Genomic DNA, 24398 nt, shown 5'->3' on the forward strand with positions numbered 1-24398 from the left:
CAATCTCAAATACTTTGGTGGGTGTTTGTGTTGGTCTGTTGGCTTGTAGGTCAACTGATTTTTTGTGACTGTGACGGTATCATAAAACTTTACAGGTCTGTAGTTGAAATCAAAAGTAAAAGGTCTGATTATAGATATGGTCTGATAAAGTGGCTGCTGGTGTTTTCCGTCATGAAAGGGGTCTCAAAGTCTCTCTGATTCAGCTGCAGTCTGTGCGCTCTCTGTCAGCCACAGAAATACTGTAGTAGCAGAAAGGCAGGCACTTAATGAGATACCCATCCAATACACAAATGCCCTCACAAGTCTTTTGAAGCAGACACACCCTTTTTGCTGTTGGATAATTGAGTTGATGTTTTATGTCAAACTGCTTGCACAACAGGCATGAGCATGCATACTTTTCCCTTTAGTCATGCTTCAGTTTTGTATGTCATTCTGACCATTTAAGACCATTTGTCATGGATAAAGACAACACTACAACTATGATAAATCAAGATAGAATTTAATAATGATTTGTATAAAGCATAAATGGGCCCACTGTCATTTTTCTGGTTAAAATAGCTCAGGTGCTTAAGGATTGAAGGTCGAGGAGCCAGGACATCTTGTTTCACACTGAACTGTAGGGCTGCTCCAAGGCCCAGTGTGAGATAAATAAGAATTATTTTTTAAACTGTGAATCATCCAAAGAAAATCATCACAAATCATCCATCTAATCCAACAATAAAAAATGTGGAGCAGAAAATGAGCATAATGGGTCATCTTTAAGCAACTGCAATGCTTGAATTCAGTGTTGCAGAGCTGCTAGTGCAGATACAGGCTTTTACACTTGTATCTGAATGCATATCTCATCTCAAATGCACATCCTGTCATTTTTATCAGCAGATACATTCATTAATATATCTTTTATCTTGTTAATATAACAAGCTAAAATCTTCTGATTGATCGGATTGTGTCCTTCAGCTCTGTTTTGAACTGTGGTTAAATATTGACCTTATGTGTCGTGTTCCTGAGTAACAAAAACGTTACATTTATGTCTCCACTGTACTTCACTGTTTGTCTGATGATTGTACTGTGAAGCATGTTCAACATACCCAGGATTTATTCACTTTTCTAGCTTTCCCCACCCTAAAATCAGAACTGAAGGCAGCAGTCAGACAAAGGTGATTGATAAATGAACCCAGGATTTCCCAGTGTAGTTTCTATAAGAGGAGGTGGGACAGCATATGACCAGTCAGAAACGCAGAAGGGGCTGCTGCTAGCAGAGCAGCTAATTTTTAATTTTATTTTACAAAGGAACATAACTGTAATGCACAAAGTGCTGTATGATATTCTGAGCTTTAAGCACTTTAGACAGTGAGATGGGAAAAGAGATAGTATACCCGTAACTCCAGCATATCTGAAGCCAGGAAGGAAATCTGGTAAAAATACTGTGCAAGATAAGACTTGTGAGTATCATAGCTCTACCTTTAAGACACAGGACAATCTGATAGATTACAGTAAATGACTGTTTAGATGTTCAGCCCAGATTGTTTTTAACAGTCTGAGAGCCAAAACAAATCAAGGTCCATTTTGTATTCAATAGTAACTTGAACAACAATTTGATGACTGCTAAGTTGCGCACGTAGGGAAGTAACATGTGAAACAAACACAAATAGAGAACTTAAGAACGCATTCTCAGAAAATCATCACAATTCAGGTTTGTTTTTCATGATGTTTGCAGAAAGGGTTATTGAGATTGGTCCAACTGTTACGGAGAAATGGGGTACAGATATCTATATAGATAATACATAATTTAAAATGAATCTTGGGTTAAATCTGAAGTTTCTAGTACCGCTTCAGCACATACAGTTTAGGTGCAGGGGTCAGTTCTATGTTTTGGCAGAGACGCCTCCTTTTACGCTGACGTTTCAGAGCACGTGTGCTTTTCCTGTTTCTCGATATTTCTCCGACATGCTGCTCTGACAGACATACTGGGGTTGGCAAAAGTCTAAGGATTGTCCTTATTTTCCTACAGTAAATAGTTGTTCATGTGTAAGACCTAAAGCCCTTTCCCAAAGCTTTTCTGGAGCCAGGAAGCTTGTTTATGTTCAGTGTGGATTTGAGTTGAGTCGTTTTCCATGACTAATCTTGTAATTACAGCATTAAAAGTTGGTTTGGTGTGTCTTGGGCTTCTTGGAGGACCTGTCAGAAAACTTCCTGTTTTGGTTGAGTTGTGTGTTTTTTGGCTTTTGGCCAAACTCTGGATCAGCTGCCTGTCCAACCCGGGGTATTCATCCCCGTGAAACAATTCACCTGAATCAGTTCTCATAACAACTTGCACCTCAGGAAGCGCAAACTGGCAGTGCAAGCGTTCATCCGCTTTAAAAATAAAATAATAAATTCTCTTGAATACAAACATACTCTCACCAGTCCTGCCAAAATGGGATGATGACGTATCTCCCTGCAATATACAGATGATCCTCACTAGCAACTTAATGCAGCACAAGCTTGTGAACATGCTCAGTCTTCACATTAATGGTCTACAAAGCATAAAGTCAACCTTCTGGAAAAATGTAAACTAAAGGGTGTTTTTGTCACTTGTGATTTGTTGGGAGATGACTAAAGGCCACAGCCCTTCAACTTGAGTGGCATATTGGGACAGGAGGGTGTAGAGGAGGGTGTTTAGAGTGTAGCTGAAATGTCAGAGGACAAGAGCGTTGGCTTTCAAAACAAGCTGGCATTTCCATCAAGGGCAGACTGTCTGAAAGGGAAGATGGAAAAAGAAGCCTGCCTTGGCATCTTGCTCTCTCCCCCTCCATCTGTGTCCTACCTGTTGACCCAAATACAGTCGGTATCAGTTTTGTTTCTGTGGAATCGACATGCTCTGTTGATGAAGAGTCTATGACCAATTTTTATAGATTACTTAAAGATTATTTAAAGAAACTGAGTAACCTCCAGGTAGAGGGTCCTAAAATGTTACCCACTATAATGCAGTGGCACATTTCCTGTGCACAGCTAAGCACAAATAATGAGACGAGCAAACAGAGGGTGTGTGCAGCAGACATGAACAGGCATAATAAGCTTTGTTTTCCATTGCTCTGTAGCTCTGTACATCAGGTCGTGGGGGTAACCTGTTTGGTCTGCAGGGAAACTGTGGCACAGCTCCTCCCTCTCATGAAAGGCACATGCTTGTTTGACACATGTGACTGTTCTGAGAGAACGTGTCAGGTTTCACTGGCAATCGGGGACAGAATTGAGTCAGGCGCTGGTGCATAGCTGTCTACCTAAAATTTGACTCCATGAGGACCGGGAGCCCTCCCCGTGTCCCAGCCCGACTCTGGCAGCACCGGCCGTCTGCCAACGTCTGGTGTGAGATGCACGACTGTAACTCGAAACGCAGACCATGCTTGTTCCCAAAAGCCATGAAGGCTATTTGCAGAGGTGTTTACAGATCATGCGCTTGTTTATGATACATTCCCTCCACTGCATGTGGTGGCTCTTTGAAGCTGTAATAAATCATCGGCTTTAATTCTGTCAGTGACAGGCTCGCTGTAAACAAACAGCCTGTGGAGGAGAGTCCATGAACTCGAGCTCAATACGAGCAATTTAAGAGTTTGTAGCTGGTTTGCATCACATGATTGATATTCAGACATTTGTGATTTTAATTTACTTTGAATTAGGGCTGGGCTATATCATACCGTTCACGGTAATACCGGTGTAATGTTGGGCAATGATAAGAAAATGAAATATCGCGATAGAATATGGATAAAACGCGCATGCGCAGTGCCTTTGTTTACATACGCACATGGAGGCGATGCGGAATGAGAAGAGCGTTGAATGAAACAGATGAACCAGAACTGGTTTGTAAAAATGCTGCAACTTCAGTGATGGGGAACTGGTTTAGCTTTCATCCATCAGATACACAACAAAGCACTATTTTTGGTAGCGCATGCTAGCGGGCCGTCATTATTACCACATTTTTTGGAAAATACGGCACAATCCTTTGATTTTTCTGAAAATCGACAGTGCCCCTTATAATCCAGTGTGCCTTATGTATGAATTATGGTTGTGTTTACTGACCTCGAAACGATTTTATGTGGTACACCGTGCTCGAAAATCTGTCAAATGTTTCAGTAGGACTTTGCTAAGCTATGAACCCGCACCGCTTGATGGATTGTCGGAGCATTACGGCTATCGTAGGCAGGCGCCTCGCGGAGTGATACGTACTGTGCTTCAACATAATATTACTGTGTGTGTATAACCTCTTTTTAAGTTTTGTGAATATTATACATGGTTATGCTGAGGATATGTCGGCCAATTTCCACTGGAAATGCCTTTTGGTTAAACTGTCAGCAAGGAATTTGCATTTGCACTGTTAAATTTTTTATATAACTTTAATGCACATAAAACAGCTGCTTGTTTAAGTGAAAATACATTGATGGGGGTTTTTTTGCACTAATAAAGTTGTGGAGTTGTAAAGTATTTTGTCTAGTGTCAATTATATCGTCAGTTATATCGTTATCGCAAATTTTCAAATGTATATTGTGATAAATATTTTTGGTCATATCGCCCTGCTCTACTTTGAATTGTGGTAACAGGTTTGAAGCAGTGAAGAACTTTCTATATATAACCATGCAGGCCACTGAGTCTCAGGTTAAAGGCCACAGTGTTGCAGTCAAGCTGCTTCTGCTTCTGAGTTTGATGCAAATATACAAAGACGACTGTAGGAGTTTCTCTTAAGCTATGTTTAATTATGTAATTTAAGTTTCTCTTTTTTCCAAACCTCAAAGAAATGTTAAAACTTAATTTATTTGGCCACATGCATGAGAACCTATATGGGGAAAACGGTGTAAAGGCAAAGTTCAGTTCTGGGTTTCCTGCGAAGCACCATCTTTACAACCAGTTGCACCCAGAAACTGCTAGCAACCTCCAGTAATCACCTGTCAGAATTCATTCTTCCATAGCAACCACTGATTGCCAGGGTGTTGCAGACCAGACTCTGTGCCTGTGTGACTGAGGCCTTACTGAATGAAGTGAAACTAGCACCGCAAATATCAGATGACCTTGAAGTAGCTCAGTATAAGAGTGTGAAGTACAGTAGAAGGACACTGGTGACACTTGTTGGGAAATACTTGTTGTGCTTGCAGTAACATGACCTGTCACAAGCTGATTTCATTTATACCGACTGTGTGAGGAGCCTCAGGAAAAGACAAAAGCTTTGCTAATATTTGGTTGCTGTAAGTGAGACAAATGCAAATATTTTACCACATTTATATCAGGCCTGTTCAACTCATTATTTTGTTATATTTTATTATTTCCTTAGATTTTAATTTGTAATGTTAGTAAAGCAGTGTTTATGGCAGCATCAGGCATAGTTCTTCACAGTGAAGATTATAGCTGATGGATTTTTACACTGATATCTGATCAGAAGTTGGAATGAAGCGTCCTCATTTTTAATGAGCCTGACATCTCTAAGGTAGAATACGTTTTTAAAAAAATTAATAAATGTCAGCAGTGTCAGGTTTTCCACATTCCAGTGTGTCTACTAAGCATGTTGAGTAATTAAATGCTGAATCACACTTCACAAGGCTTTCCAGTAACCACTTCTCGCCCCTGGGCAGCAGGTTTGACATCCCTGACTTTAAATGGATCCAACAAACGAGCGGGCGGTATCATGTTAAATCTCGTTCTGTGAGCTTGTTGCTACAGGTGCTTCATAGTTGCTAGTTATATGAACATGCTTAATGAAGTTAAAATAAGGTGTGTGTGTGTGTGTGTGTGTGTGTGAAGTAACATGCTAAGAGGTTTACATCAGCAGTGGATCAGCCATTAGTCATGAGTGCCCAAGTTTCACTTCTGTCTGTCTGAGTTAGAGATGCCCTGCAGTGTTGTAAGTGCGTGAAAGCATTCCCATAAAACTTCATTTATCTAGCTGTGGTCTTGGTGATTAGTCACTCTGCAGATTTTAATAATGCACTCTGGTTTCTCCTCATTCGCTGATGGTTTCTGTTTTGCTCTGTCAGGTATAAGGGTAGATCGAAGAGCGCCAATCGTTTCCATCCAGTTTAGTTTGGCAGGTTTGCAGCTCTTCATTTAAGTTTCTGTGAAGTACAGTCACAGTAAACAAGAACTTTAAGGCAGGAAACATATGTCTCGAAAACATTTCCATCTCACTATTTTGTGGCAGTTGTATAAATTTATGCAAAATTGTTTTGTTTTTTTTGTTTTGTTTTTTTTAATTTACACGAGTATTGAAAAATGTTTCTCTATGCTTCTCTCTGCAGTTCCTGGTTAGGGGGGTCTCTGATGCCATGCTCCATCCCTCAGGCTCCGGGGCCTCTGTGGTGCTCCTGATGCCCCTCACCCACAGCTGAAGATCCCGGGTGGGCGAGGGACGGTCAGGGATCACTCTCTCGGCGTGCTACTGCACAAGGTGAAGGTCCTCAATATTTCACACAGAGCTATAGTCCAATTTTGTAAATCATCTTCTCCACGTGTGGCCACTCTAACCAACACACATGCAAAGTGGTGCCATAATGCAGCGGTCCCCAACCCCCGGGCTTTGGACCGGGGGTCCGTGAGTCGTTTGGTAGCGGGCCGCGAGAGTTGAGGCTCAGGTGTGAAATGTATGTTTTTCAGGGTTTTTATCGGTTTTCAGCGTTATTTTGTTATGGTTTTTATCGTTAACTCGGTTTTCCTGGATCTTTTCACGTGTGTTATGAATAACACTTCTTTTTTTCAGTACCGGTACTAGTTTTATTTTGTTGTATTTATCCACGACACCTTAAAGGCCGGTCCGTGAAAATATTGTCGGGCATAAACCGGTCCGTGGCGCAAAAAAGGTTGAGGACCGCTGCCATAATGCATGCAAATATCAGCCTCTTAATGCTGCTGTGGTGAGAGTCCTACATTAGTCATCAGGGTCTTTATTTCAGATTAAATAGGGTTTAATAAGGGGGGTAAACACTGGGGGAAAGGGTTGGCACGTGTTGCTCTAATTCACTATAAGCTTTTCTGTCATAACTGTTAGTGCTTCACCGCTCAAGGTCATTTCTGACTCACTGAGCCAAACACAAGAGCGCCTGACTAACGAGGTATACCCTCATTTCCCAAAGTTGTTTTATTTAAAGCTAAAAAAAAAATCCTTTAATCTGCTCGTCTGCACCTGCAGTGGATTTAACAAAATTCTGGTAGTCCTCTCTCCCCCGGACATGCTCAAATGGTATGTTTGCCATGCAGAACACAAAAAAGCACCCAAGTGAAAACGTATACTTTTATAGCTGTCTCATATTTATGAACTTCTTGGGTGGGGTTGCACACAAACTCACAAACAATAGAGCGGAAACAACAGTGTTTGTGTGTATGTCAGGTTGCTCCCCAGACATGTGACTGACTCTCTCAGGAGGATTAGAGCTTTAGGATCAGGCAGATCAGTCACAAACTGTCATTAACATCTTCATCTGTGCAGAGTGTGCAGCCTTTTCTAATATTACTGCTTCAGCAACAGCACAGAATGCTGAACGCGTTCACACTTTCACTTCTATTTCGGCACACGAGAGTCATGCATGACTATTTAGAGTGACGCTGCTGATCAAAGATCCTGAAATGGACAGCATCCTGTGAAGGGCAGCTATTAAAAAACGAACCAAGACTTTACCTCTGCTGTTTGCCATGCTTTGGTTTAGTTTCAGTTTCATGAAGAGCTGTGCGCCACTAACTTGTTGGTAAAGACAAATAGTTTGCTAGTTCACAGAAGATCACACTTGTCTGCTGCTTCTTTAACCACTTCCTCTTTAACTGGTTTCATTTCAGCACAGTTCTCAGACAGAGAGAAGTTTTCTTCAGACTTTTGCCAAGTTTGCAGCCTCCTGGCATGTTTACACTTGCTGCTTCACCCTCACACCAAAAGTGACACCACAGCTGGAGGCGTGTGCTGCAGTTTGATGTTTCAGCTTTCGTTCACCCCTCAAACTTTCTAAGTTGGCGTGCACAGCCAGGATAAAGATGTGTACGCGTGGATGTGATATTCCTGCTAGAACTCAGATTCCCAAAAAAACAGAGTAGGAGCTTGAAAATATGCCCCTTTATGGAGGAACCGGGTGGGGGTGGTGTTTGTGTTTATTGTCCTTAGAAAGTGTATCATATAGCATCTCACTCTGGTTTCACAAAGCTGGATTAGGATCTATTCTAAATCTGTTCTTCCTCCCTGTGCCTCCAGGATGAAAAGTTAACTGTGACTCAGGCCTCTTCAGTGAGTGGGAGCTCTACTCTGCTCCGCTTCCACTACCAGCTGAGCGAGCGCCGCTCGGCCTCCTGGGATACAGCTCTATCAGGAGACAGCCTCTTTCTGGAGATTCCTGCTGGGCCGTTGGTGGAGGGCAGCAAGGAGGGGTAAGTTCAAGAGGGATATTGTTAGAAAAGCACAAAATGCCAGACCTGACCAACACTGTTCTTTGACAATAAAATGTGACTTTAATAAAGGAGAACAGGGTTTATAAGATGATCTTTTAAGTTCCAACTTTCCTCATTTTATTGTGGTTTACTAAGAAGCCACCCTGCTTTTTATTTGCTGTTGTTAAAACTCTAAACTGTCTCATCAGGCAGAAATTTCTGAGTGCTTTTCAGCTTTGTCTCAGATGTGAAGAAGCATTTTAAGCATAATGCAAAACATTGTTTTTGCCTCTTCCTATTCCACTTTTAGTTTCAATGGAAGTTCAGGTTTAAGTTTAGAGGCTGAAGAGAGGAGAGTTTGGGTCCCTCACAGGACACATTTTTCTACATTTGTGATATTTTAACTGTTAATTATTGTTAAAAACTACAAGATTAGGTTCATTAACTTGTCATTGTTTGTGTTGGAGTACATTTTCTGGCATTTTCAAAACAATTTTTCTTGCTTACTGAATACAAAGTCGTGACATGAAAAAACTGGACACTGTTAAGACAGAAATGGCTTTTGTGAGTCTTTCATATTTTACTGTGTCCAGCAGAAAAACGAGCAAAACACAATCTCTTCTTATTCTGGAGTTCTGGGCCATAAAGCTGCTTAAATGGGACATTTCTTATGTTGGTCTAGTTTTAGAAATGTTGACATACTGTCCCAGTGTTCTCCACCTGAGCAGGTTTTATGTTGTTTATGAGAAGCTATTTATCATGGTGCTTCAAATCAACTACAAATTAAAAGGCTGTGCTAATAAGTTTCTGCTTTTAGAGCCTGGCTTTGTGTTTGTCTGTAATCAATGCTGGGACAGAGTAACCTTGCCTGGTGCAGGCACCCTGCCAGTCCTAAAAACGGCCAGCTTTGCAGCTGCCACTGCATTATTATGTAAAGTTGCAGTGCTTATATAAAAGAGGGGGGGAAAAAATACTCTGTGCGTCATCCCCGCTCGTCTCTTCCCTCGCTTAGCGGCTGACTCTGTATCTCTGTGTTCATGTCATCCACAGGCTCACCGTGCTGCTCGAGTTTGCAGAAGAGAAGCTCAAAGTTAACTACGTCTTCCTGTGGTTCCATAAAAACAGAGAGGATCGATGTAAGAGCTCCTGTTATTTTAAAATGCACTTCCCTTGTTCTTTCTGAAGCATGATTTGCCTTTGCCAACCATTGTATACTGATGCAGAGACCTTATCCAGGTGTACAGCCAATGGTAAGAGTGTATAAATACAGTGCTAGTATTCATACGCTATCAGTGCTACTAGTTTTTTGTGTATTTTTAACAGTTACACGTTTGGACAAAGATAACAAGAGTAAATACAAAATTTTTAAATGGTTTCATTTATTAAGGGGAAAAAAGCCTCCTATGCTTTGGTATGATCTTGAACACGCCACTCAGTGTGGTGGATCTGAAACAATTCTGCAAGCATCAGTGGGCCAAAATTCCTCCACAACGCCATAAAAGACTCATTGCCAGTTATCACAAACGCTTGATTACAGTTTTTGTTGCCAAGGGTGGCACAGCCGGTTATTAGGATAAGGGGACAATTACTTTTTCACACAGGGCCAGGTGAGTCTGGATGACTTTTTGGCCTAAATAAATGAAATCATCATTTACTGAGAGGAGCTTATGCACAAAGACTGGACCACTTAGAGTCAAGATTAACACTCCAACTCAGATCATGTAATATTCCTACAAAAAGGAGCAGAATTTGCAGTTCCATTATATTTTCCTATATTAGAAAAGTATTAAAGAAGGAATTGGAGCTAGAATATGAGGCTGGTATGAGTCTCAGTGTAAATAAAAAGGAGACCTTATCATATGTTGGTTTGAGCAGTCTATCCCAGCTCCTTAAAAGATACAAAAACTACTTTTTTGAGGTTTTCTCCCGTGAATTATCAGAAAAATGGATAGAATATCCAGTGTTCCTGTGTCAGATCTTTAAATGGAGCAGTGTTGCTATTGAAATAAGATAGATAGATAGATAGATAAATAGATATAGACATAGAAAAAATGAGATGTTTAGCTTCACATTCTGAGACGTGGAGTTGGCACAAAATTGATTTGGTTGCAGTTTTTAGGGCTTAAATGTTACCTCAACAAATACACTGAGCGCTCTCCCTCATTTCCTCTCCAGTCTCCATCATCAAGACGTTCCACTACATGGGCTTCGAGATGGTGAAGCCGGGTAACCCCATGGTACCTGCCCGGCCTGATTTGGCCTTCATGGTTTACTCTCTGGAGAACAGCAGCAGCTCTGACGAGGAGTGACTGTCACATTATCCCTGACGCCTCCCTTTCCCACCCTCACCCCCCTCCCCCCTCCTTTCCACCGTTTTTATTTCCTCTTCAAACAATCGAACCTGCCTCAACTTTCCCTCTGACACACCTCTCCTCTCCCTCCTCTACGAGGTGTCACTTTTTTTTTTCTTCGTTTTTTTTCTTAGACTTATTTTAAGGAGGTGTTCAGGAGCGGCAGCGTGTCTGTGTGAGAGAGCACAGACACTGCTGCTTCACCCTCCTATCTCCCCTTCTCTGAAGATAACCGTATTGTGAAGAAGCAGCATAGCTTGAACTAAGTTGTCACATGCAACGTGGGGGTTTTTTCTTTCCTTTTTTTTTTTTCCTGCTTCCTCTCTCGGCCACATTGTTTATGCTGCGGTTGACAGGACAACCAACTGCTGGACATCCAGGAGGATGTTAAAATTCAACATATCTCTCCTGACAGCTTGTAACGTTACAGAAAGGAGACTTTGTTTTTGTGTGCTGTTTATCTTAAAACTGTGTTGATGGGGGAAGCCTGGGGTGTGGTATGGTTTTACTTTATAATATAGACAATGATCTGTTACATTTAGCATTAAACACATGTAAACGTTTCTTTAATCTTCCTCAAATGTGTCGAGGCATCATTCCAGCACATCACTCACACTTCTTTTTTTTTTTTCCTGCTCTAAACGATTTCGCTACAAATGTGGAAACGCTCTGTTAGCGTTTGCAGTAAGAAGTAGCGAGCCCGTTCAATGCCATCGCCTTCACCTCTCCCCCGCCCACTAATTATGTCAGTGAGTTGCTAAGAAGCTGGAGAAAGAGACGGCTTCACAGGAACAGAAACAGATCCTCACAATTTGCGATGACATTTAAGTCTGAACGTCCTGGTTTTCATAGAACGTGACAGGCATCCATAATTTGTGCGTTTATTTAAGACGTAATTGTCAAACAAGCTGAGTAGATTCGTGTCAGGCATTTCCGATCTGGAGATGTCACATTTTGGGAAACAGAACAATCGGCTTTGTGACTCAAATATGATAAAGGTGCAATGAGAGGCCGGAAATGACGCTCGTTCAGTCCCGCAGATTCTTCAGCGCCGCCTAAAGTGTTGATCGAAACTGGGTTTACAGTGCCTCAAGAGGAGAGTGCGAATGCTTCTTACACTCAAGTCTTATTGAAGGAATGTGTCCATTTTTCACCCCAGTTTCAGACGCATGTTGTGTGAGAGGAACGTTAGCTCGCCACCGGGGTACAAGCAGGAACTCTTCAGGTGCTTATCCTATATGCAAGAACGGTTAAAACGCAGGCGCTTTTTGTTTTTATTTCTTTTTTCCATTTCAGACTTTGGTTTTATGGTTTTAAGTACTCTGAATAAAACGCCAAAGAATTCAGTTTGTCTGCAGTCAGTTCAAATCCAGCTAATCTGAACCTAGCTTGTGTTTATGTAAAGCAATATTAACCTACATTCCCCACGTCAGCCATACTTCCTGTAACATGACCGTCTGTCCAGTGTCTGGGTGAGATGGGGCAGGGCCTTGTTTTTGTTTTGTTTTTTCTTCTGTGTTCACATCATACCAGTCTTTATTGCTACTGATTGAGCCCTGACTATAAGCTGTTAGGAAATGTCTATATGAAGTTTTTCAGAGGTATATTTTTATGTATATTTCTCTATGGTGATAGTTTTAGGGTTTTACTTTTTGTTCTAACTAGTTGGCAACCATCCAATGACAATCCGCACTTGTATTTCACGCAGGGGGAATCAATAAAGGTTGTTAACTGAAACATGCTTCCTGTTTTCTTTCCTTCAAAGAAACACACATTTTGCTTGCAGAGATGTAAAAATAGGCCATACAAAACATGGATGTTTACTGAAGATGTGATAGAAATGATAGAAAAATCTATGGGGAAAAACACCAGTCACTAAAGTTATAGAGCGTAAAACCTGAATTTGACTCGATAAATTTAGCTCATTGTTGGCATGAGAAAGGTGGATTTTATCTTGAGGCAACTGTTGTTGTGATTTGGTGCTATATAAATAAAATTGGTTTGAATCTTTTGCACATGTTAGTTGTAACAAGTGGTTATTTGACTTAATGACGCCTTTGTCGTCTAGAAGCAGCCATTCTAATCTGAAGAAAAAAACAACCGCTCACTGGATGTTTCTCTGTAAAAACCAGAGATGATTGTGCTGGAAAGTCCCAGCAGAGATCAGCAGTTTCTGAAATATTTAGACCAGAGCCACAGTCGGTCACTTAAATTGCCTTTCTTCCTCATTCTGATGCAGTTTGACCCTCAGCGGGTTCCCTTGACTGTGTCCACATGCCTAAATGCACTGACTTGCTGTAATAGTATAAGCAAAGAAACGCTGCAGAGAGAACAGACAGGAGGCAAGAAGAGCTTTTTAATGTGTGAAACCTTAGTGAACACTGCGACAGTGCAGTGATGAGGCTGATCTGAGCAAGTGAAAGTTTGTTTTTGTTTGTGTTTTTTAATTAGCTGTCAGTAGTTTCAGACAGCCACTGTCACATACACTTATATCCTACAGATCACTGTTGACTCCTCACCAAAAATCGCTACCAGCTCTCAGGTCAGTTGATCAAGAGGACTATTTTCAGCTGTGGTGAACCTGAGCTGCAAAATACAAAACACTTCCTAAAGCAGAAAACTCAACATTCTGATCTTCACTTTCTTTTCTGTGATAGATTTTCACCATAAGCACAGTAATCTCTGAGAGCTAAACGCAGGCTGTTTCATACATCCAGTTTCAGTTATGTTTCTCACTTCTGTATCTGTATAATGTCAAAAACAGGAGATATCCCTAGCACAGATCTCAGCCAAACGTCTTTGGGGTAAGAGCGGCCCATCACACCCGCCATCCCCACCTTCTGTTTGTGTTGGGCAGCCAATCGAGGGAAGCAAAAGGGCTCAAACAGAGGATGAGCTGATATTATACCCTATAACCAGCTGTAAGACTCCCAAATTAACCTCTACACTCCTGTATAGTCTACAAAGTTTTTTCTGTGTGTTCATGTTTAGCTGCTGCTTGAGGCTCCATTTAAGTGCTCGTGCTCTTCCATGGCCGACAGCAGCTCGCATGTTAAAATAAAGCTGTGTCACTAATCCCTTGCACTAAAAGTCAAGAGGCAGGCTGTCCCCTCCTGGCCTTAATCTTATGTTGACTTTACGTAAAGTCACCTCAGATGGAGGCAAGTAAGTGGTTACAGCATCAGCTGCACTCACAGCACGGCACTTCTCAGAAGCTGCCCATGTAGCTGCGTCCTCCCATCTCGGTTTCCAGCACTGGGTAGCGAGTTAAAGTCAGACAGTGGACAGCTAATCCCTTCAGAAGGCATTTAAACTGATGCAGATCGGATGTTCTAATAAAATGTACTTTTCTGTGCTTCTCTACTCTCACCACTGCAGACAAAAAATACACTGTTTATCAGCTGTTCTGGCCCTTTCTGTCACATTAAGTGATCTTCATCATGTCGCTGTCTTTTTTTTTTCTCAGTACTTTAAGGGACTAACTGTCTAAGTTTAGGCTCACAAACCTTATATTTATTATCTAGGACTCTTGTAGAGTAGCTTTGCATGATTTGCAGATCAAAACAAGAACTGTCCGAGACCGTGAACCTCCAAGGCTGAAAATTCACTGTGCACAGGAGTGTGTTTATGAATTCCTGGATCTTGTTGTGTGGATTTGCATTAATGTGTGGCATTACTGAAGAACATCAAGATAATGACTTAAATGTCCGTTTTTGTGGTGGCAAAAAATGTCCAAATACTGTAGCTCCAGGATGCCGATGCAAAACTAAAACACTTCCAAGTTCCAAGGCCCCCTTTTCTAAAACTTTCCATGCAAATTCTGATATATCTTTTTTGGTAGGCCTGCAAATAAAATGGGACATACTTAACTTATTTTAGAGCCTGTTCTCCAAAACTGCTCTCTTGCTGCAACCCAAAGGCAGCCACAAGAGTAGCAACAGTGACTAAAAAGCTGTAAAGCTGCAGGATAACAGGCTAAAAGATACAAACATCACTATAAAGCTGACTCAAGCTGCAGACTCTGAGGTTTAACAATATTATATCTTCATTAGAGTGTGACTGCCACATATCGATCACGACAAGGAATGCCACAACCATCACGTCCTGATCGACCATCTCTTATCCATACTAAACGTAGCATTTCCCCATTTAGCAAATATGAACATATCATTCATTGTGTAGTTGCCATCTCCCATTTCATAACAGTTTAAAGTATCCATTACAACATTCATGCAGAATACATTATGTCCATCTGTGTTGGCCTTAGACAGAATTTGCTTTAATCCCATATTGATTTTAACTGTAAATCCACATAAATCCTAATAAATGAAAAAGCTAAAGAAGCTTTTAATGCATCTGAAAGACTAGCAAAAAGCACTTGGGTCTAAAAGGTGACAAACAATCCAGGCCATCATTATATAAAGTTAAGGACTTTATATAATACTGATAAATATTATTAAAAACAGGTTAAGTAGCGTTCATCACCTGATGTGTATTTTGCTTTGTAATCTGACACGTGCATCATTGACCCTGGGTTTTATGTCTGTACTTAATATTTGGTTCTGACATGTGTTTTGTTGTTCTTAGTTATTCTTTATTCCTGTTGATTCCCGTGTTTATGGCGTTAAACAGTAAATGGACTCGTTCTCCAATGGATGCATCAGAGAGTAACTTGGGGCATGCAGGCTGGAGCAGAGCCAGAGTTCAAACTACCAACCCTCTGATTAATAGCTGACCTGTGCTACCTCATGAGCTACAGCCACCCCTTGTTCCCTTTAAATTTAGTATTCTTTGTATGAAGTACAAAAAAAGCTTTAGTTATGATTGTATTCTAAGTTTCGTTTTAGTTATTGCTGCTTTATGAAATCTAGTTACTTGACTTGAGTTGCAGTTTATACTGAATTCCTCGTGTTTCAGTTTATTCTACTATGTTTACTATGTTTTGTCAAGTCTACTTGGTTGTTTTTTCCTGTTCAGTTACTTCCTATTTTATTTTGGTGAGTCCTCAATCTCTTGTGCTTTGCTATAAGTTTTAGTTTTTTTTGTCAGTGGCATTGGTTAGTTTCCACTGTGCCTTGTTACCCCTATGTTTCCATTTTCCCTGATTACCTCCTGTGTATATAAAGCTGATAAACTTGTGTTGTCTGTTAACTTTAGCTCGTGTTTGTTTTGAGTTCTGTTGGTTGTTTCTTGGGTTCTGCTTTCTGCTTTCTGCTGAATTTAATATAAACATGCTGACGACAATAGCAGCTCCTAACGCTTGCATTACCACTGGGCTACTTTGGATTTCACTTTTCACATCTTGTCTAGTTGTTCCTTCAGTCCCTGGTACTTCTCAGTCTACTTTCCTTGTGATGCCAATGTTAGCTGGGATTCCTCATCTATCTTCTCCTCCATGTCAATCACCACTCCCATAAGACCTTTGCCCTGTTGTTGGATGTCAGAGGTTTTGCTGATGGGTTAAATCTACGGTCAGTAAAGGTCCACAGGCTTAAACTGCCTTTTACAACAAGGATATCCCATAATATAATCCAGAAGAACTTAATCATATCGATGTATGTTGCTGATGGTTATTTATTTATTTTAACTTTGCCTTGAGAATAAATTATTGCTGGATTTAAAATGTTACTCTATCACCAAGTCAACTATTCTGGAAACACATGTATAGAGAAAGTTGTATCTGTAGCTTGTAATCGACTGCGAATCAACTTTCAGTAAATAAGTGAGACGTAACAGTTTTCACTACGCTGACTGGAGTTCAAAGTCGTGAAAACAGTTGTCTGTCCTATCTGCTGCCCATTATAATGGATTAATCTTGGAAGGTGCACTGATGTAACACTTTAACCTCATCAAAGTAACTCAACCAACTGTTCAATGAACATTTAATCTGACACTGTGCTACGATGTTTTTTTGGTCGGGGACATTGACCAAAATTACCCTGACGCCTTATTTTTACGGTGGCACGGTGGTTAGCACTGTTGCCGCACAGCAAGAAGATCCTGAGTTCAATTCCACCATCAGGCCGGGGTCTTTCTGTGTGGAGTTTGCATGTTCTCCCCGTGTTTGCGTGGGTTCCCTCTGGGTACTCCGGTTTCCTCCCACCATCCAAGGACATGCAGTTTGTGGGGATAGGTTAATTGATTAATCCAAATTGCCCATAGGTGTGAATGCGGGAGTAAATGTGAGCGCGAATGGTTGTCTGTCTCTGTGTGTTAGCCCTGAGACAGACTGGCGATCTTTGACAGCTGGGATAGGCTCGAGAGCCCCCCGCGACCCTGAAAAGGATAAGCGGAAGCAGGTGGATGGCCTTATTTTTGCAGTTTTACCACTAAATTGTTAAAATCTGAATAAAAATGATTTCTTAAACATTGCACCTCCCTACAGACAGCTTGCTGACATCGTGGTTTTATTGAGCACTTTCATGGTGAGAGTGAAGGCCAAGGAAAGGGTAATCTCTCCCTCCCTCCCTCTAGTCCTGCTTCAGCATTGACACAGCATCCTTGAATTGAGCAGAGTAGGTGAAGAGAAAGACAGTAAAAGCTCTTACTGTCACTGTTATCACAAAGTTTAAACCCATCACCCTCCCTGTTAGTGAAGCAGACTTCACAGACGTGTAGATGTGTGCAAACTGGACTTCAGAGACATGTAGAACTGAAGGTTTCCTTTGAAACAGTGTTCATCCTTTCATGTACACTTTCACTGTCTGCCGACTCTCATACAAGCTCACTGTGTGTCAGGATCAGGTGTCTCTCCTCCTTGGACAAAACCTGCGCGCACTCATGTTACTGTATGGCTTCTTGGACACAATGCACAGCAGAGGCTGTTACCCACAATCCTTTGTCTGCAGAGATCAGCAAAGCCAGCCGGAATTTAGAGTTGCACAATTAGCTGCCCCAAGAGTCAGCACTAAGTAGGCCACAGCATGTCTGCTTATTGTGAGCCCAGTCTTTGTCATTACCAGACACACTGAGCAGTGGCGCCTTCTAGTGTCACTATTTAGAAACACATTTTATTTTTATTTCTCCAGGTTTCTGTTTAGCTGGGCTGCTTCTTTACTGCATGATTATTTTGGTTATTTAACAGCATTGCTCACTGACTGTAGAGAATAAATGCCTTTACTGAACTTTTTACAGTCTTAAACTGTGGATTTCATTTGATTTTTATCATAATATAAATACATTAATGCAAAAGAAAAAAAGAGAAAAGAAACAGAACCATATTGGGGATATCATCTCTCTTTGACATCCTGAAGATTTAAGAATAGAAAAGACTGAGTTCAGAACAGTTTTTGGCTTACAGAGATTGCTTACACTTTCATGGGCATCATTATTTTTCCTTGGTTAGTGTTAAAATCTTGACCAAAAGTACACCTTCACGGTTTTTTCTGTAACCAAAAATGATAAGCACTCGCCTGCACACGCTCAAATCAAATTGGTTGAAGATTAAAATTTCTGCAGTGGATCTAAAATTTTCTAGGAGACAATTAACCGCATCATTTAGAGATGTGATTAATTGTCCTTGTGCATACGCTGACCTCACCACACTAAAACACACCACTGCTCATTAAAATGAGGTCTAACTGTGTCGGTATCGCTTTGATTTATTTCCTCTTGCTGTTTTTAATATTATTGTCTATTTTAAACTCTTTTTATTGGCCTTGCAATTTTCTTTTTTTAATTTAATGTCTAAGAAATCAGTTTTTAATTGCTTGCAGTGCAGCACTCTTGCTAATGTCTATTGTGATTTAGGTCAAGACGACCTGCTGAAGTTCAAACTGAGCATCAGAAACTGACAGAAAGTAGTTTGAAGTGACCTTGAACATGGCACCGTTGTTGGGATCTGCTGGGATTTTCTCACATAATCATCTCTCTACACACGGTGCGTAAAAGTCACCAACATAACCAAAGCTCTGCTGACTTGGTAACAAAGGCACCAGCACAGAAAGTGAGAACCAGGAGCTTCATGGGATAGGTTTCCATAGCCAACAAGCTCCTGTAGGTGTAATGTATAGGTGGCCCGATAACCATAAAGGGGTGTATAATGTTTAATTTGTGGAAGATGGAGAGAATAGTCAACATTATCTGTTAATTCATTGGTTTGAACAGTAGATGGCGGTGCTGCATAAAATAACAACCTGAGATTCACCCTGGCGCAGCTCATGTGCTCAGTAGCTTCTAAATCCTTTATAACACTTGAATAAGCTGAAGAGCAAGAGGGCCAGTACAGACCAGTGGGTTTAGCTGGTATATGATAAGCACCAGTTTACCTTAAAAGCTGTAGCCCATCAGATTTTATGACTGGTACGTCAAAGCAAATGTGACTGAAACTATTTACAGTACATGCTGGTGCTGGTGGTGGCCAACACATTGTGTTGCTGCTGCTGTGGGATAAACTGAACCAGTGGTTCAACTCACCGTACTGTAAGGCACTGAAGTGAAATTAAATCTCTGAAGTATAAACTGGTATTTCAAGGTATTAGTACATCATTCATTTGGTTTACTGTGAGTTTATTTTATTGGGACAGTGTACAAGTACACCAAATCCTTCTGTGATGAAAACCAGATGTTGCTTTGCACCCGATTATAATCATACATATGTTTCCACCTGGAGTCCCTAAGTGGCCTAACGTGTTAGATAATGCAGAAAAGCAGTCATGCCAGGAAACTACAAAAGGAAAGCAGAGTGAGACACAACATCCCTTGAAGTGACGAAGAGAGCAGCCATCGATGTTATCGGTGGAAAACCCATATTAGGTTTGACAGGTCAATCATTCAGATGTATATTAAAAGGAGGCAGGTAAAGGAAGGAAAAGCAGTCGCTTATAGTGGACAAGGGGAAGCGGAGAAGATTTTCACAGAGAGCATAAAGAGGGAACATGCAGAAAATGGCTTTTTTTTAGCAGGTGTTTACTTTGTGTGAAAGTAAACACAGCAGTGTGTTAGAAAAAATGATGTCCTATTAGGTAAGATTAGCTCAGGAATCTTGTGACGTCATCATCTTTCCTCCTATGTGCTTGAAGCAACTTCAAGAAGCTGTGGCTCTTGAGAGGAGCTATAGCGTTTGCTGAAACTAATGTTGCGGAGTGACAAACTAAAGCAATAGACCAGTAACAGAATTGCAGAATCCCCCCCCCCCCCCCCCCCCAAAAAAAAAAAAAACCCAAAACAAAACAAAAAAAAAAACAAAACAGGACGTTGTGTAAAATGTAAATAAAAATAGAAATCATTGATTTGCAAATCTCGTGAACCCGGTTTATTCACAGCACACACATCAAATGCTGTTTAAACTGGCATTAATAAGAAATATAAGCTCATTTTAAACAACACATCTCAAAAAATCTGAGACAAAGGGGGGTAAAAGCTAGAAAAGTAAGTGGTATTTAAAAGAAACAGCTGAAGGAACATTTTGAAACCAGTTAGGTTAACTGACAACAGGTCAGGTCAGGTTTTCAGAAGAGGTTCCTCGGTCTTCAAAAAAATGTATCTTTGAATTGTGCAACAGTTTCAGAAAAGTGCACCTCAGCATAAAAATGTCTAGACTTTGAATATCTCATCATCTACAGTAGATAATATCACAGTATTCTGAGATTCTGGAGCAATTTCTGTACACAAGGGACAAGAGTGAAAATCAGTGATGGATAGCCGTGCATGCCATCCTTGAAAACAGGCAGGATCCTGTCGTGGAAATCACTGCATGGGTTCAGGAACACGTCCAGAAATCCTCGTCTTTGAACACAGTTCACTGTGCCATCCACAATCCAGGTTAAAGGTCTGTGACGCCTTAAGTGAATGTGCATGTACTGCAGGAACAAGTGCAATCTGTTCAAAAACTATTTTTGGCATTTTTCACACAACTGGACAGATAAAAATCAGCTTTAGTCATAAAAAATCCCCCCAAGCCTGCTACATTTATTGTCAGTGCAATGAGTCAGCTCACTGTATGTTATCAGTCAAATTTCCATTTTTAGAAAGTCCATGAAAGCTTGAAAGCCCTAAACAAATACTAAACACAACTAAAGTTTTGTTTTTCCAGGGGGGTGAATTCATTTACTTCTACAGATCTGATCAGTAAAAGCAGAGATTGTAGCTGATCGTGTACACAGCACCGTAGCGTGTTAGGAGAAACCTTTGTTCCTGTTTGAGTTTTTCTCTCTATTGCACAGCCCAGCTTTGTGAACGTCTGCCAGGTTATCAGATATAATCACATCATCGCATTGCACTCAGGGGATTGCCACAGGAAAGTAGAAAGTTACAACCACTCACAACATCTCAATAAACAAACAAATGATGGCACCATGTTTGTTCATCTCAAAAGACATTATTGCAATTGCTCTGTTTTTCAAATTTCTGACATCTGAGCTGAATCCAAAGCAACCACGCTGTGACTTTTTGGGAGGAGTCTCTCCTGACAATCTGTTTTGACATTGTTTTGACAAACCAGCTCTTGGCTGAGTGGCAGCTCTGAGCTATCAAGTTTCCTCTTTTTGCCTTTAATTGTACGGTATCACTAAAGGAGTCTGCTCCAAAGGGATTTTTATTGTCTCTTATAAAAATCAGTGTAGTGGCATTTTAGTTTCAGTACTCAGGTGAAATAGGAGACTGTGAAGAGGATCCACAGACCAGAAACCTCACATTAACACACACACAGCCATGCAGTCAGATTCAGCTAGCAAACGTATAGAACTGCAGCCAATTCCAGGTCATCATCCTTTAAAGCATCAACACCTGCTGTGCTGTGATATACACTACAATGTTGCTCAGATACACACTTTTAAAATTTGCTGTCCTTGTGAAACTACTACAAAATGTAGACAAAAACATAATAAACAGTATTAGTTAAAGGACTGAAAGAAATACGATATAACTGAAGTCTACAGTGTATCTGTGTTAGTTTCCTCAGTTTAAAAGTCTGTTTAAATGAGCCTTTTACATTGCGATTGTAAAAAATCTCAACAGTTTCATGTTTGAATATTTCATTATAATGTTTATTGTAAATTCCAGCATTTTAAAATCATGTTAAAGCTTCCAAACTTATATAACATCAGGACAATGAAGAAACAACCACTATGAAAACATCTGTGTACTGTGTTGAAGAAATATCAACCAAAGTTAAATATGGACCTGGCTGTAGTTTTGTGTAATACAGTTGTTGTTGTTGTTGTTGTTGTTGTTGTTGTTGTGGTCACATTTTTATTTACAATCAGCAGCCAAGAAAAGCCAATTGAAGCGATGGGTGTAGGAATGTAAAGGAAGTCTCATAAGTTAAAAGAACAACAGAACCCACTCAAGAAATCCTGACCCCTAGTGGTGGACGTTTTTATTTAACTTTGCAGAAGGTTATTGCAAAAAGTACTTTTAAACCAATTTGGTGTGACTCAAAAGGTATCAACCAAGAGGCAGAGTAAGTCATCTACCAGGGTTGGTGGTTCGGTTCCAGCCTGTGTGTATTCTTGGGTAAGATACTGAACCCCAGGTTGCTCTCCAATTCATCTATCAGAGTGCTAATGTTAGATACAAAGCGCTTAGGTAGAAAAAACATAGAAAAGAGATTGTATGAATGGGCAAATGAGGCGTGTTATATAAAGTGCTTTGAGTGCTCAACTAGAAAAGTACCATATAAGAACCAGTCCATTTACAGTTCTGCATCTACCCTTAACTCATGCCAAGAGAAAAAAACGCAAACCATATGAATAGATTTTTATGTTCCCATTCTTTGACTTTGATGACATTCTTCTCATTATTATGGCCTACAAACTCATAGTTTTATGAGACACCTTAAAAAGCTAAGAAATACAGTGTGGGTTAATTTCATGGCCTAAAAGAATATCATTGTTCACAATTCAGCTCAGCAGTCCTGTGGTCAATAAACATTGATCAGGTATACTTTTTCTATAGCTTTTTTATGTGTGACACATTGTCAGTGAGTTTGGACATCCAAATAAAATACTTTATCCTGAACTGTGGTAATTAATCTTTTTAGTCTTTGTTGTATATTTAATTTTATGTATTATTTAGTTTATCCAGTAAAATTAAAATCATTCTGTCACAAACAGACAAACAAGCAAATACATAATTTGCGTAAATAATGTTTTTTCCTTTGGTCTTTTGTTATGCTTGTTTATGATCTCTTTTTGTTTTCAGCTCCCATGTTCTGTTTTGATATATATCTTTAATTTTACCTCTTTTTGCCAACAAAGACTTGTTTTTGTCTGTTATCTCGACTGTCTCTGCATTCTGCAATTAGGTCCACTCCACTACTATCCAGTGTTGGTCAAGTTACTTGAAAAAAGTAATTAGTAACTAATTACTGATTACTTCTCCAAAAAAGTAATCCTATTACTTTACTGATTACTTATTTTTTAAAATAATTAATTACTTAGTTACTTTTTAAAAACACGATTTACAACCTGAATAGGTGATAAAGCGATAGATCTTTCAGCCCAATTCTACTTTTTCTACATAATCCATCATACAAAATGTAATCAAATGGAAAAGTCTCTTTTTAAAACTTGTTTTATTAGTTTTAATCTTTTAACTTTATGCATCAAGCAAACATTTAATTATATGCAACATTCTCTGACTGGAAGAAATTTGTTTAATATTTAAACCTATTTTCTGCACATTCCAGCACATAAAATAATTTTTTTGTGTGTGTTTACACTCACTCTTTCAAATAGATGCAAGTAAAACACAGTAGAAAATAAATAAAGTCAAAGACTAGCGGTCCTGTTGCTCTATTTTCACCTGTAAAGCAGGAGTAGGGTAGGCGGAGGTTTACCCTGGTGCAGGTGTACCTCAGCGGTCAGTGGAAGAATCCGCGAGTTTCTCTGTGAATTTCCCATTACATCGTAGCGCACTCGGTGCTTGCTTGGAAGTTTAGGGGGTTTTTTCCGCTGTAAAAATAAGTTTTCTTCCCACACACAACAGACACTAATGTTTTTGTCACTTTTTATGGAATCAAACTCAAAGTAAGGTCAGTACTTCCACGCTTTAAACGCTGCATGCTCATACTCTCTCTGCACTCCATATATTCCATTGTTCTGCACACAGCTGTTGTCACGAACGTAGCACTCGCTTACGTCACTGTCATGAGACATTCTGGTAAAAAAAAAAATCACGGTTTTAGTGACGCAGTAACGCAGCGTTCCTACGGGAAAGTAACGGTAATCTAATTACCGTTTTTGCAATAGTAATCTCCTACTTTACTCGTTACTTGAAAAAAGTAATCGGAATACAGTAACGCGTTACTGCCCATCTCTGCTACTATCACACCACATCTCTTAGTGTATTTGGTAACTGATTTTCTAGATCTTCCAAAATATCTGCATGTGGGTTATTCCTCACATTTCCCAGACGTCAGGAAACATGGTGGCCCACTGAATCTACCTTTCAGCTCTGTTCTATTTTTGTTCTTAATCTCGTGAGTCATGAAGCACTGATCATCAGACATAATCCGGAAACAGTCACACGGTGCAAAATTCATAAGGGATTTTGAAATGGTGGGATGCCCAAGGAGTCAGAACTGAGGTAGGTGTGAGACAGGTGTATTTAAGATTGTGGGAATTTTTCATTCATTCCAGAAAAAGATTCGCCATTTGGGAAAGTACCACAAAATTAAAATCTTATCAGACAAGTCATAAACATAAATCAATATATGTCTAAAAGAATTAGTAAAATAAG

At 40.1% G+C, this 24398-nt stretch overlaps 1 protein-coding gene across 1 annotated transcript; it reads left to right on the plus strand.

Annotated features, from left to right (window-relative positions):
- The first annotated feature begins 3275 nt into the window (after positions 1-3275).
- oaz2a (ornithine decarboxylase antizyme 2a) lies at positions 3276-12455 on the plus strand. Its single transcript, XM_087844610.1, is given in 6 exon segments — positions 3276-3343; positions 6261-6327; positions 6329-6409; positions 8195-8367; positions 9418-9503; positions 10543-12455. Coding segments are annotated over 6 exon segments (609 nt in total). The 3' UTR covers positions 10677-12455.
- Positions 12456-24398: the final 11943 nt, after the last annotated feature.

The sequence above is a fragment of the Neolamprologus brichardi genome, chromosome 7, assembly GCF_056152115.1.
Source record: "Neolamprologus brichardi isolate AB-2024 chromosome 7, ASM5615211v1, whole genome shotgun sequence".
NCBI classification, from domain to species: Eukaryota; Metazoa; Chordata; class Actinopteri; order Cichliformes; family Cichlidae; genus Neolamprologus; species Neolamprologus brichardi.